General features: G+C 34.7%; 1 protein-coding gene across 1 annotated transcript in view; it reads left to right on the plus strand.

Annotated features, from left to right (window-relative positions):
• The window catches only part of PPP2R5A (protein phosphatase 2 regulatory subunit B'alpha), a 66,477-nt gene that overhangs the window by 25,276 nt on the left and 25,051 nt on the right, over positions 1-16,150 (plus strand). Inside the window, exons 2-3 of the mRNA XM_054587613.1 lie at positions 9,983-10,179; positions 13,048-13,149. Coding sequence (XP_054443588.1) covers positions 9,983-10,179; positions 13,048-13,149 — 299 coding nt within the window. The remainder of the gene's footprint in view (positions 1-9,982; positions 10,180-13,047; positions 13,150-16,150) is intronic.

The following is a 16,150-nucleotide window of genomic DNA, read 5'->3' on the forward strand; positions in this document are numbered from 1 at the left end:
TTACTACCCACACTTTGGAAAAAAGTTTTTTAGAACAGTATTTTTTGAAGTGTAAGCCAAATACATCTACAAGTTTGGTATTAAAAAAAAAAACTTAAGAATTTAGAGTTAAGTAGGGATGACCTACCAGGGCTTTGTGAGTTTTAAAAGTTGTGTTAATTCTCCAAAGATGAAAGGCGTACTTCTTTAGTGTTGTTTTGAGACCATGCAGGGAATTTCTGCAGTGGTGAGAATTTTTTAGTAGGATCAAATTTCAGTCATAATAAAGTGGAAGACAAGATGAGTTTAAAAAACTCACCTTGCCCTGGCTGGTGTGGGTCAGTGGATTGATTGAGCACCAGCCTGCGGACCGAAATGTTGCCTGTTTGATTCCCAGTCAGGACACATGCCTGGGTTGTGTGGGCCAGGTCCCCCATTGGGTTGTGCAAGAGGCAACCAATCAATATATCTCACACACTGATGTTTCCTTCTGTTTCTCCCTCCTTTCTCCTTTCTCTAAAAAAAGAATTAAAGTCTTAAAAAAAAAACTCATCTTCTAGTCAGACTTATATTAATTATGTACTTTTCAAAGCAAGGCATATTTGTTTTTTAGATAATTCCTTGATTTTGAGGTGTTCTTTTATCTTTTATAATTTTCCTACTGAGCTTTTTATATTGGAGATGTAGTAATATTTTTAGAAGAGCATTTTTAGTAAATCCATAGCATTGATGTTATTGAAAAGGTGAATGTAAATTAATATTTTATCGTTATATAATACTCTTACATTGTAATCATTTCTTTTAAGCAACATATAGACTTAAGGCATTTAAAATTGTTGAATATGATGCGCTATGATATTAATTAGTGGTTTGAATTGCTCCTAGGTAAATACTTAGGGAAGTCAAAATACAGTGTCTGCCAGAACTAACATCTGTTTCAGTGTGGTTGGTAGGGTAATAATATGGGTGTAAGAATTTTTAGTTTTAATTTAAACATTTCACCTAAAACATCATATGGTGTGCTTGAGTGTGACATTGTTATGTTATAGAATTGCATGCTTATGATTTTGTAATAAAAAAGGGGCATTATTTGTGCCAGACCCTGTATACTAACATGTTGATGTATAGGCCTGGGCTTTTCTCTTCATTTAAAAAGCAGTCACTAGGGTTTTAAATACGTATTCTTTATTTGCTCCTGATACATTTACACATTTTGGAAGACAGTAATATCCCTTTGAAATTGATACATGTCATCATTTCAAGAAAACATGGTTTAAACTAATCCAACAAAAATTTTGGGTTTTTGGCAATAAATTTCTAGGTGATTGAGCAAACAAATAACTGTGTTGTACTTGGGGCATGATGCAAAAACAATTACACTGTCAGCATGCAACATTCCAGTTGCTGTGCGATGTAATACTGTAAGGTGTTCTGAATTTTTCTCTTGAATTTGTATGTTTCCAGAGGTGTTTTTATTTTAAAAACCTCTTAAGTGAAATTGCTGCCACCATAGGAATCAAAATAGATGTTATTCACATTGAAAATGGCAAATGGATAATCAACATAGCCCAGTAAAAATAGTCAAATAAAAACAATGTGTGACATTACTGCCTAAAATGTAAGACATTGCCAGAGTGAAACATCATGGGAGTATGACAGACTTCATTTGCAAGCATTCCTGTAACGGTGAATCTGCAGTACAAAGTGGCCTGTGTAGATATTGTCAGTGCTTTTTACATTTAACAAATGGAATTATTACGCATTACTTTTTTTCACAAATTGTTATTTATATTTATGAAATACAGCCAGAACATAGTCTTTTTTCCAACCTACTGAAATGTACTTTTTCTCTTTTCCTAAGAGGAAAATTCAGTGTAACCAGTGTTTCAGAAAGGTGCCCAAGAGTTGGGATATATTAAACATTTACTACTGCAAAATATTTCATAATTTTTTAATGATGAAAACCATCATCACCCATTTTCTTACTAGGATAACCATCACAAAAAATGTTTTTACTTGCATAAAAATGTTGCATATCTTGAACTAAGCTGTGCAAGGGTAGACAACAGTAGCTTCTCTCATTTAACCTTTTACTCTCTGGTCTACTCTTTCACAGCTATTTTACCTTAGCTGCCAAGAAACTCAGCACAAAGAAAGTGCTTAAAATATAGCAATCAAATACCTTGTAATGCCTATAACTTTCCTGCTTTTAATTATGATTTTATTTTTGATTGTTCTGTTTACATTTGATCTTGTATGCACTTTCAAATTCTTTTTAATTCTAGATTATATAGAGAATTGGCCTTATCTATATGGTAAATAGCAATAACTTTTACATTTGCTTATTGGCCTTATAGCATTATTATTTTATGTTTTGTATCTTTCCCACTTGAGGATGGGAAATCATCTCAAACTTTCTGAACTAACCTCAAGGGACAGTTTTGAAAGGTAAATAAATTGACACATATGAAACACTTAGACGTGTTGGGCATGAAGCAAGCACTAATGTTAGTAGTAGTATTATAATTTATGATGTAGCGCTCAATCGAACATGTACTTACAGGAAAGGGTTATGTAGAAAAAGATTATTCTTTAATATCTAAAAATAATTAAGGATTGGAAACTTCCATTTTATTTTTATTTTTTGTGTTTTTTTCCATTACCATTTACCCTCTTTATACTTTCCTCTTCCCTGCAGTCACCACACTGTTGTCCAAGTCCTTGAGTCCTTTTTCTTTTTTTGCTTGATCCCTCCACCAATCCCCATAGCTGTCATCCTGCTCTCTATCTATGACTCTGTCTCTTGCTTATTAGTTCAGTTTGTTCATTGGATTCTACATATGACTGAGATCATATGGCATTTTTCTTTCTGTGACTGGCTTATTTCACTTAGCATAATGTTCTCCAGGTATATCCATGCTGTTGCAAAGGGTAGAATTTCCTTCTTCTTCTTCTTCTTCTTCTTCTTCTTCTTCTTCTTCTTCTTCCTCTTCCTCTTCCTCTTCCTATTCCCCTCCTTCTTCTCCTTCCTCCTCCTCCTCCCTCCTCCTCCTCCCTCCTCCTCCTTCGTCCTCCTCCTCCTTCGTCGTCCTCCTCCTTCCTCCTCCTCCTTCCTCCCCCTTCTTCTTCCTCCTCCTCCTTCCTCTTCCTTGTCCTCCTCTTCTTCCTTCCTCCTCCCTCTTCTCCTCCTTCTCCCTCCCTCCTCCCTCCTCCTACCCCCTCCTCCTCCTCCTCCCCCCCTTTTTTTTGTTTTTTGGGGTTTTTTTGTGGCCAAGTAGTATTTCATTGTATAAATGTCCCATAGTTGTTTCATCCACTCATCTACTGATGGACACTTGAGTTGCTTCCATATCTTGGCAATTGTACATAACACTGCAGTGAACATAGGGGTGCTTATGTTCTTTCAAATTAGTGTTTTGGGTTTCTTTAGATATAGTCCCAGAAACTTCTATCATAACTCAGCACCAAAGGAGGTGAAATGTCAACTGCTTTCTAAATATTTCTAATATTTGGGAAGATCCAGATATGACCTGTCCCACCCAAGCATTAGGTAATGCTGATATATAGTTCTAGAAGAGAATAAACAAGTTCAGATAAATCTTTAGGCTAAGAAATGGGTTACTGAATAGAGAAGCTATGAAAAACATTAATTTCTTTCCAGAAAAGACACGAGAATTAGGTGCCCAGAAAAGAAACTTCCTTTTTTTTATATCTAACATGTTTCTGAATTTAGTATTTGTCAGTGTTGTCTGAAAATCATTTTTTGTCTTCTAACATGTTAGCCATAGGCTGCTAGCATGTGGTGTAAGAGAAAAAATGCCTTCCATTTGTATTCCACTTTGAAATATAGGATGCATTCACCTTAATGATCATTATCTCATTTAATCAGTTTAAATCTAGGATGAAGGTAGATTTTTGATTAAAATGGTCATTGTTATAAATTCTTAAGCACAGACATGATGTAATAATCCACTATTTATGCCATTTTGGTATCCAGCACCAATTTTGAACTTCCCCTTGTTCTGTAGCCTGTTTTTCAGCACATAATCTTTATTCTTTAAATCTAGTGTTTAAGCATCACATATATATTTACCCATCCCTTTTATAACCTATGCTAGATATATAAGAAATGAAAAGAAAACCCTGCTAAGTGAATGATCCTTGCCTTTGAGGAACCTGCAGTCTTTTGGGGCAAGGGAGGGGGGCGGGTGGTGATAAAAGAAATACTTGTTAAATACAAGCCTAAAGATACTAATGTGTACTCTCAACTGCAGTACTCTCAAGTCTATGATTGAGATTGTGAGTACTATACATGTTGAGAGAAGGGAGGGATCGCTGTGTCCTGATCCACCTAAGGGAAGTTTTGTAGAGAATGTGAAATTTAAGTTTATTCTTAAAGAGTGAATAGGATTTGGAAACAGGAGAAAATGTGGTAAGGCATTTCAGGCAGGGAAAAGAGCGTGAACCAAGACATGGCCTTTAGAGAACAGGAAAAGGAGTGATTTCACATTGAGGACGTGGTAGGGGGAGGAAAGAAAGAATAGGATTGACTATGTAAAGTGACAGCATAATAAAATGAGACATTTATGAATTTGTGTTGTTTTTAACATAAAAAAAACTAAAAATATTTAAAGACTTACTAGAACTGAGTTAACTTCTAAATGTATGGTAGCTATTTCTCCAAACCATCATTATAATGGAATTTAGTTATATGTAAAGATACACACACACACTACAATAAAGATATAAAGCCATATAATAAGGATATAGGTGTTTTTATAAATAAAGATATTAGTAATTGAGAGAACTATGGGGATTTCCTTTACAATGTGAGTTTTCTTACAGCTCAAATAATCACCTCTTCTCTAGTGTAATACACACCCAGTCTAGTAAGTTTAGCTTAATTGGAACCTTACAAAAAGCAGAGGTATCCATTTTCTAGTTTTTGAAACTTAGTATTAAGCAGGCATCTACTTATTAATTGAAATCAACTCAATACCAGTATTAAGTGGACATCATTTATTAATTAAAATTAAATGCATATCCCCATTTTAACTTGAAGAGGAAAGCCCCTAGAGCATTTAAGGAAAAAAACACTTGGGATATAATGGACTGCTCAGAGAGTAGCAGATTCTTCTTAGAATGACTAATGATCATTTTGTAATGAACAAAGATAGTGAGGGTATGACTGGTAAGGGTAAATGCAGTTTGTATGCCAGATGGGGCTTCATTCTCAACCCCTATAGAATGAGATTTAACGTTAGGGTAAAGATAACTATTTAACATGTTACTTGCTTTTGAAAATCACAGCAGATTTAATGGTCTTTTTTTAAAGGATACATTAAAACATTCCTACTTCACAACAGTTTCATTAAATGTGATCCTAAATCAAAAACTTTATTGAAATGGTAATCAAAAATGTCATGTACTCTGTTAATATTATGTGGATTCTGATGCCAGCCTTAGGATTGTAGACCTCAGCTTTCATGTAGCAGAGCCATTATTGAATCTGCAACAGAGTGTTACACAAATTTTTTTCAAGTATGCAACTACCACAGGGACATTTCTGGCATAACCACAAATGGGCTATAGCAAATTCACATTTAAAAATTTTTTTTTTATTTTTAAAATCATGTTTATTCTATTACAGTTGTCTTAATTTCCCCCCTTTTGCCCTCCTGCACCCACCCCACCCTCCGCTCCCACAGTCAAGTTCCCACTCTGTTGTCTATATCCATGGGTCATTCATACATGTTCTTTGTCTAGTCCCTTTCCCCTTCTTCCCACTATTGTCCTCCTTCCCCAGCCCCTCTGGTGACTTTCAGTCCACTCCATGTATCCATGCCTGTGGTTCATTTTGTTCATTAGTTTATTTTGTCAAACAGATTCCATGTATAGTTGAGATCATACGGTATTTGTCTTTCACCGACTGGCTTATTTCACTTAGCATAATATTCTCTAGTTCCATCTTTGTTGTTGCAAAAGGTAGGAATTCCTTCTTTCTTTTTTTTTTTAAATGAAGATTGATTTGATTTGATTTTTTTATATCTAACAATGTAATATGTGATTAAATTGATACTTCAAATCAATGGGGAAAATAAGGCTTATTCAACAAATAAGGTGCACAAACCACTATTACTTGAAATAAAACAAATATAGAGCCCTATTTCACACATTATATGAAAAAATATTCAGGTGAGTTAAAAATCAATATGTAAAATCTAAGGAGTTTTAGGAGAAAATACAAACTAATATTTTTCTTACCCTGAAGTAATATATTCAAACCCAGAAGCTATAAAGTAAAATAATGAAATATGACTATATTAAACATTTAAGACTGTACAGTAATCTACATATTAAAAAAGTTAAAGGACAAGGAATAGAATAGGAAAGTATTTGCAACACCTAAAAAGGGTTAATAGTTTGGTTTTTTAATTTTTTTTACGGAAAAAATTTTACAAACATTTAGTCAAAAAATGGATAAAGAATGCCAAAAATTCACTTAAAGGTTTTTAAAAATAATAGAAATAGGCAAGAAATATACAAAAACAGCTTTAGTTTCAACAAATAATAAAGTAACAAAATAACACATCATTGTCACAATCAGATTAATAAGTATTAAAAATATTGCTAATATCAAGTATTGGTGACTGTGAAAGGAACTGGGTATTCATAGACTTTTTGTTCATCCTAAAGCAGTGCATTTAGCATATTTTGCAATGCTGGTTTGGTGGAGGTTTATTCCTTTAGCCTCCTTTTGTCTGGGAAACTCCTTATTTCACCTTCCATTTTAATTGAGAGCCTCGCTGGGTCGAACAGTCTTGGTTGCAGGCCTTTGCTTTTCATTACTTGGAATATTTCTTGCCATTCCCTCTGGCTTGTAGTGTTTCTGTTGAGAAGTCAGCTGCTAGCCGTACCAGGCCTCTCTTGTATATTACTACTTCTTTCTCCCTTGCTTCCTTTAAGATTGTCTCTTTGTCTTTGATATTTGCCATTTTAATGATGATGTGTCTTGAAGTGGGCCTCATTGGGTTCCTCTTGAGTGGGACCCTCTGTGCTTCCTGGACTTGTGTGACTTTTTCTCTCCTCAGATGAGAGAAGTTTTCCATCATTACTTTTTCAAACAGGTTCTCTATCCCTTGCTCCTCTTCTTCTCCTTCTGGTATCCCTATTATATGGATATTATTATGTTTCAGGTTGTTCTGCATTTCCCTAAATGCCTCTTCATTCTTTTTGAGTCTTTTTTTCATTTTCTTGCTCTTTCAGGGAGCTTTTGTCAACTTTATCCTCCAGCTTGCTGATGCATTCCTCTGTTTCATCTGGCCTGCTTTTGATTCCTTCTGTTGTGTTCTTCAATTCAGAAATTGTATTCTTCATTTCCTCTTGCCTCTTACTGATAGTTTCTATGTCCTTTTTCATGCTGATACAGTTTGCAGTAAGTTCCTCATAGTTTCCCTGTAGTTTTTTGTAGTTCCCTCTGAGCTCACTGAGCTCATTGAGCTTCCTTAAAGCCATTGTTTTGAACTCCGTATCTGATAGTTTGCTTTCCTCTATTTCATTGAGCTCTCTTTCTGGGGATTCCTCCTTTCCCTTGACTGGAGGGTGGGGGGTGTGTTTCTTTGTCTTCCCATTATTTGTGAGACTCTTCTTTTTTACTTCTGCTTCTTAAATTGATGTGTCTTGATTTCCTGACTCTGTGGTGTGAACTTCCATGGTAGGAGACCACTGTTTTTTCTTTCTGGATCTGCCTCTCATGATGTCAGATGGTGACCCTGTCTGACCGTAGACATTCTGTTCGAGACTTCCAGGAATCTACTGTCTGTGGCTGTCTCCTTCTGTTGTTAATCGAGTCACTCTGCACACAGCAGTCAGGCTTAAACAGCACCGGATAGGGCAGAGTCCCTCTTGGGGGCAGGGTTTTGGATCCTGTCACACGGCTCCAGCTCAGGGGACTGGAGTGCCTGAGTAAGATGGCTGCTGCCATATGGTGGAGAAGTCAGCACTGGGATCCCGCTGGATGCTGTCTCAGTTCTCTCTCCAAAGCCTCCTTCCCCAGTCTCTCCTCCAGCGTCTCTAGCCCAGTCAGCCCCTGACCTTGCTGGAGACCAGGGTAAGTGGCTGCAAATAAAATTTATGCATTGGCCCTTTAAGAGGCTCTTTGTGTCTCCATCCGCCTGTCTCTGGCAGAGAACAACCCTGCCACTTTCCGCAGCTGCCTGTTATCTGTGTACTTTTTGAGTTCTGGTGCTATAGGCTGGAGACCCCCATCTATGGTTTAGACTCCACTCTTCTCGGGGAGATCCAACTGGCTGTTTCAATATCCTGGTGCTGCCGCCTGTTGTCACTGATTCTTCTGTCTGAGGTTATAAGGCTCTTCTCTCACTATTGTTCAATTGTTCCACGTGATTTCTCCACAATATAGTTGTAATTCCAGATTGGTCCTGGAAGGAGGTCATTGTGACTTCCATTCACTCCTCTGCCATCTTGAGTTCTCCCAAATTCACATTTTTTAAAGATTCTTTATCTTTTTACTTCAGAAGTCATGTAAATTGTCATTCTTCATAATATCCACATTTATTTCATTGTATAAATTATGTTTTAAATTATCATTTAGTAAAACTGACCAGTCAAAATGAGTTTAGGATATCTGATCTGCTACGTATTAGCAGTACCTTATCTATGTCAGCTTTTGAGGGACAACTTGAATGCAGTTGCATAGTAATCTCACTAGCTTCCTGTCCCCTAAGAATTTCAAAAGCATAGGTACCCTTGGTTAGGCTACCATTTTTATGAAGATATCTACCTGTATCTTTATATAAAGTAGGTATTGGTCTTGAATGGAGGAATACTTTTGTATATTATGAGGTAAATACCAGTATTGAAATGTGATTTTTAAAAATGTAATTACAGTACAACAAATTTAAGTAGTTGAACTAAGTGAAAGTCCTTGCTTACAGATTTGAAAGTCCAGAAGTAAAGTTTTGGGTATTTTTGAATTTTGGAAACAAATGGATTTAATATATTTGTTAGAATGAAATCAACACAATGTGCCCATATTTTTGTAATAAAGTAGAAGGTAAAACAATAAACATTTATTGAATGCCTATTATATGTCAGATACTATGCTAGCAAAATAGAGGGAGCTTGTGAAGGGAGAAGAAGAGGGAGAGAGAACAATAACACCTGTTTTTTGTCTTTATGGGCCTCATATTTTATAGGAGTGTTATTGCCATATAGCACAATAGAAACTAAAATAGAGATAGGTGCCTATGATACATTTGGGTAAAAGTGGATTAACCAAACAATTTAACTTTAATGCCATAGAGAAAGCTTCTGAGAGGGGAATATGCTTATGTTGAAACTTAATAAATGGAGAGAGTTCCAGGGTGGGAATGTGGGAAAAAGGGCATTCAAGAGAGAGGAAAAAATAAGAATTTCAGGAAACTGCTAGGAGTATGATTTTACCCAAAGTGAAATTGCGTGCTGGAAAGGATCAAGAGATGACTTGACAGTAGGCAACTGCATTTTGTACACAATTCTGAGGAGTTTGAGCTTCATTTTGTAATTTTTTGGAGGATATTTGAAAAGTATTGAGTGTGATCAGATTGATTTCTCATTTTAGCAAGATTTTAGCTTTTGAGGTGGTTCAGGATGAATCAGGAGTAGTCCTGGTTATGGCAGCAGGCAAGAGGAGCAGATAGGATATTGTTTCTGTAGTCTAGATGAAATATAAGAGTCATTAAAGTAATAGTGCAAATGACAAAAAAAAATGTATTCCAGATATGTAAAAGATACAGACTCGGTGGCATTTATGATTGATTGTGGGTAAAGAGTCCAATATAAATCCTAGTTGCTGTCATGAATGATGAGATTAGATGGGGAAATTTCTCCCTAGATTTTTGAGAGCAGTATTATGTATATGAATAGCTTCTATAAAATTAATAAGTATATAAATTTAACTTCTGAGTAGGTTATATCTAAGTTTCTTAATTTTTATTTATAGATGCCACTTCAAATGAACAACAAGAGCTCTTCTGTCAGAAGTTGCAACAGTGTTGCATACTCTTTGACTTCATGGACTCCGTTTCAGACTTGAAGAGCAAAGAAATTAAAAGGGCAACACTGAATGAACTGGTTGAGTATGTTTCAACTAATCGTGGTGTAATTGTTGAATCAGCGTATTCTGATATAGTAAAAATGGTAAGCCTCTAGACTTAATATTCCTCAGATTTATACAAATTCAAGTAAGATCTGAGGTGTAATTATGAATTTGAGACTTATTTTTATTAAAAAAATAAAAGATTTTATTTATTTCATTTTAGAGAGAGGGGAAGGGAGGGAGAAGGAGAGGGAGAAAAACATAGATATGTGAGAGAAACATCGATTGGTTGCCTCTCCCACACCTTCAGCCAGGAACCTGGTCCACAACCCAGGCTTGTGCCCTGGCTGGGAATTGAACTGGCGACCTTTCAGTTTGTGGGATGACACCCAATCCACTGAGCCCCACCAGTCAGGGTGAGACTTATTTTTAATAAATGTATAATGATTCATTTACTCAAAAGAATGTTTTTTAAAATAATCAATTTGAAAGATTATCCATTCATTTCAATGATGCTGATATTGCTTATAATAGTTGGGGAATTCAGTAGCCAGAATGGCTGATGGCTACCATATTGAGTAGTACAAATCTGAAAGAGGTAGGCTCAAGGTTATACAGGTTGATAGATAATTAATGTCATGGGGTGAATAGTCACCAGGAGTAAAATTTAAAGGGAGAAGAGAAGACCAATGGAAAATGATGGGGCTCTCCACATTTCATTGGTGGGTAAGGGAGTCCGATCTAAAAAAAATTCTTATTTAGGACACTTTTAGTATTATATTTGTAGATTCTGTAACACTTGAATTTTAAGCAAAACCCAGGACTTTTAGAAGTTAAATAATATAAATATTTGAAATAGCTGATGTGAAAAATAAATTCCTGCCAACTTTTTAGAAGATTAGGATAACGTTTCTTAATAAGTCAGCTTTATTCTCTATCAGACAGTAGACATTTGTTTAGAGTTTTTATATGCATACTAAGAAAAAGAAAAATCAATTGGAATAATTAGAGAGTCACTGAGTCCATAATTTAAGTGTAAATGTTTCCAGGTTATAGAAGATTATAACAAGTATAACTCATAGTTGCCCTCATTTCCTTTCCTTTGCCTAATACATGTTCTGGGGGAAGAGCAAAATGTATAGAAAATTAAATTTCACCCTAATATACTAGTTGTTTTCTTTTATCACATTGTGCTAGAAGATGGGTTAAAAGGACTTAGGAAATTTGGTAGGTTTTTTGAAAAATGAAAATAAAAGCCTTAAAGATTTTTAAACGTTAGCAATAGAACCTTAATCAAAATGAAATTGGTTTTCTGAACTCCCAGAGATAGTAAAAGGTAAATGACAGTTTGAGAATATAAATAGTGAATATCGATAGTCTTCTTATTTGTTGCTTTTTATTTTGTGTTTATCATTAAAAAATGTTCAGGGAGAAAAGCAATATTCACAGTAATATTTTGGATTTCAAATGGTTTGTATTCAGGAATTTTGAAAGTCCTAGGAAAGATACTTTATTTTTATCTCTATATAAAGTTGTTGCTTAGATTTTGAAAGTACTCATATTTGAGTCAAATTTTTCTGTAATTGCTATATACTAATAAGTTTGGGATTTCTTTTCCCAAGTAAAAAGGTATGTGTGATTCAATTTCTGGATACTTAAGTTTGAGATAAGAGTGAAGTCAGCTCACCAACTTAGTCCTTTAACGTTCAAATCTTTAGTGTATTTGTTATATGTAGTATATATGGTCAATTTTCTAGCATATCAAATTCTGTGTTATTACTTTCTAAGTCTTATGGTTATAGTAATTAACTGTTAGCAGTTATTTAGCCTACCAGAGATGCCACTTCATAAGAATAGTTGGAAATTTGCTTGCACTGCTATATACCCTTTGTCTCATCCTCTGTTCCCCAAATAGTTTATCTCAAATGACCAATCCAGCAACAGTATGGTCTTAAATGTTGACTAAACCATTTGGTCTGTTAGTCTGTTCATCATTCTTCAGAGAATTGTGAGTTGGGACCACAGTCTCTCCTCTGCTAGGGAAAAAGGATATGTAGTTTACCGTGTTACTGAGACAGTCTGAAAGATGAAATATAAATACTGTATTTCATTGAATCTAAAATGAAAACTCTCAAAGCACTTCTTGATTTCAGACATTATTTTTTTTAAAGACTCAGAGTAGAGGAAATACGGTAAGTTAAATTATCAAGAGGTATTTTAAAGTGTCTGTAATAGCAGTGAAGACATTCTGCCCCCTCCCTCCTCTTCTTTAGTGTGTGGTATGAATATATAAGAATGGAAATATTTTACCAAATTTTGGGTTATAAGATAAGTAAACTGCTGGGTTAGAATATAGGGGAGGTTGTGGAAATATGAAAAGAATTAGGGATAGGTAGAGTTAGGAACTTTAGGCTTCCACTACCCCTCCCCAAACAACTTCCCTCCCCTCCGCTTTGTGCATTTTTTTTTAAGCAAAACTTGGAGAGAACAACTTGTAATTTTTAAAAAAGATTTTATTTATTTATTTTTAGAGAGAGGGAAAGGAGGGAGAAAGGGAGACAAACATCGATTGGTTGCCTTTCATACACGTTCTGACTAGGGACCAAACCCACAACCCTGGCATGTGCCTTGAGCAGGAATTGAATGGGCAGCCTTTTGCTTTGTGGAACGATGCCCGACCAACTTAGCCACTTGATCAGGGCAACAACTTGTAATTTAAGGAAGAGAAATTCAGAGGGAAGAGAAACTCAGAGGTAATCTGTAATCTTCAGTAGCTTGGTGTCTGAAGAAGTCAGAGAAAAACTAATGCCTGGCTTCTTTGTATCTTGAAGATGTTACAGGTTTTTAAAACTAAGCTTACAGCCACAGTTTAACTTTTTTCTTAAATAAAGTTGTCTTAAAAATACTTCATTTTGCATTGTTGAATTCAATTACATAAGAACATAAATCTAAATTTTTTCTTTTAACAGATCAGTGCTAATATCTTCCGTACTCTTCCTCCAAGTGATAATCCAGATTTTGATCCAGAAGAGGATGAACCCACGCTTGAGGCTTCTTGGCCTCACATACAAGTATGGAACATAATTATGTATAGACAGTTTTTATATTTGATACTCTGTTGAAATCATGGCTCTCTCAGATTTGGGTATCTATTTAAAATATTTGATTTATAATACTCTCTTTAACGTTTTTTCCCAAAATATTGCATTTCCTTTTTTATTGTGATAAAATACACATTTACCATTTAAAGTGTACTTATTCAGTGGCATTAAGTACATTCACAATGTTGTGCAACCCTCACCACTGTCTAGTTCCAGAGCTTTTTATCTCCCTAAATGGATACTCCCTTGTCATTAGCAGCCACATTCTATTCCACCATATTCAGAGCTCTGATAGCTACTAATCTATTTTCTCTATGGATTTGCCTGTTCAGATATTTAATATAAATGGAATCACACAATATGTGACCTTTTGTGTATGGGTTCTTTAACTTTACGTTATATTTTCAAGGTTTATCAGTGTTGTAGCATGTATCAATACATTCCTTTTAATGACTGAATAATATTCAATTGTATGGCTATATTACCTTTTGCTTATCCATTAATCAGTTGATGTACATTAGGGTGGTTTCTGCTTTTTTGGTTATTGTGATTAGAGCTGTTAAGATCATACATGTACAAGTTTTTGTTTTAATACCTGTTGCCCATAGTTTTGATATGTTGTTTTTGTTCTCATTCATTTCAAAATATTTTCTCATTTCCCTTGTGATTTCTTTTTTGATTCATTCGTTACTTGAGGATGTGTTTAATTTCTACATTTCATGGCTACCATATTTCTGTTATTGATTTCTAATGTTATTCCATTGTGGTTGGATAATAAATATACTCTGAATATTTTCAATCCTTTTAAATTTATTGAGGCTTATTTTATGACCTAGTATACAGTCTATCCTGGAGAATGTTTCATGTGTGCTTCAGAAGAATGAGTATTCTATTGTTGTTGGGTGGAGTGTTCTGTAGAAATGCTAAGTCTAGTTGGTTTATAATGTTGTTCCGGACTTCTGGTTCTTTGTTGATCTTCTGTTTAGTTCTATTATTGAAAGTGAGATACTGACATCTGTATTATTGTTAAATTGTCTATTTCTCTCTTCAGTTCTCTCAGTTTTTGCTTCATGTATTTTGGGAGCCCTATTGTTAGCTACATGTGTGTATAATTGTTATACAGTATCTTCTTATGGATGGCTTTTATCATTATAACTCTATTAACAGTCTCTGTGTTTATTTTGTCTGGTATTAGTATGGCCACTCAGTTCTCCTTTACATGGTAACATCTTTTCCATTCTTTTACTTTTAATCTGTTTGATTCTTTGAATTTGATTTGTGTTTCTTGTAAATAGCATGTGGTTGGATCATGGTTTTTTAAAAATCAATTTTGACAATATTTGTTGACTGGAATGTTTAATCCAATTACATTTAATGTAATTACTGATAAGGCAGGATTTACATCTTCCGTTTTGTCATTTTCTGTATGTCTTACATCTTTTTCGTTCCTTTGTTTCTCCATTACTGCCTTTTATATTAAATAGGCATTTTCTAGGGTACCACTTTAATTTCTATGCTTCTTTATAACTTGACTTACTTTCTTAGTAGTTACCCTGGGGATTACAATTAGCATCTTAAAACAATCTAGTTTGACTGAATACTAACTTAAAACCAGTAATTTTCAAAACTTTGGTCCAATATACTGCCATACCTCCATTCCCTCCTTTATGGTATTACTGTCATATCGGGTTGGCCAAAAAGTCTGTTTAGTTTTTTCCATAAAAGACACATTTTTCATTTTCATCAATAGCTTTACTGATTTGGGTATTTTGAGTACGTCAGCTCTCTCCCATTATTGGCTTCTAGTGGGTAGAGGCCAGGGGTGCTGCTATACATCTTCCAATGCATAAGACAGACCAACAGCAAAGAATTATTTGGCCAAAATGTCAATAGTACAAAGAAACTTCGGAAACCACTTTTGACATGTTTGATCAGTCACAGCACCTTCTCCATACACTGCGCAAATCTTTCTTTGTTTCAGTTGTGTTTTTACCTTTCTCGAAATAATAAAGCATACGATGCCAAAAATGTCACGTATCTTCTTCCATCTTCAGTATTAAAATGGCTATACAAAAATTCATCAATTTTGATAAGTTTTTATAAAATGCATGCTGATATGACAGCTTTCACAATACAATCTAACAAAATGGTTTCGAATGAAGTTAAAGACAACTAAGCACCACTAGAACCGTTATACAGAAAAAACTAAGCAGACTTTTTGGCCAACCCAGTACAAATTCTTATGACATTTAGTTCACCCCTTTTGAGCTTCATTTTAATAGTAATAAGATCTTTCAAATAATTCAATGTCATCACCTTTTTATTTTTTTAGACCTAATAAATGAGTTTCTAAAGGTATAATTACACACATATAAGATGTGCCTAGTTAAATGGAACAAAAGAATATATACAAATTCTAACTAGAGAATTATCATTACAAAGCATGGTGAAATGGAAACAAATCTGGCGATAGACCTCTACTCAAATTCCAGTTTTGATACTTTTCTATATATATGCTCTTGGGTGAGCTGCTTAACTTCTCTGTAACCTCCTCTATAAAACTTGAATAAAACAGGGCTGTATAAAGATTGAATGGGATAATGTACACACAAAACATTGCAGTTTTTAAAACTGTACTTCTTTCTTTGCTCTTCCCTTTTTTTTTTTTCTTAAATGATACTACCTTTGTTATTTCAGAGTACATTTTTGTTCTCATGGCTACCTTTATACAGATACCTTTATGTGATACTCTTTTCCTCTCTCAAAGCTATTTTATTGGTTCCTTAGAATGAACAATACTGAAATTAGCAAATAGTCTCTTCTCCACTTCCTTCTCCCTTAGCATCTACTGTAAAGTTAATATCCTTTTATTCCACAGTAAATACCTATATGGCACTTTGAAGCAGCTACTTTCCATGTGCTCTTTTCCATCTCTCCCCTCGACTCCATGTTTTTGAGAGTTGTATGATGC

This window comes from Pteronotus mesoamericanus, unplaced genomic scaffold, assembly GCF_021234165.1.
Source record: "Pteronotus mesoamericanus isolate MK-2021 breed Mesoamerican mustached bat unplaced genomic scaffold, CSHL_Meso_final scaffold_1186, whole genome shotgun sequence".
NCBI lineage: Eukaryota > Metazoa > Chordata > Mammalia > Chiroptera > Mormoopidae > Pteronotus > Pteronotus mesoamericanus.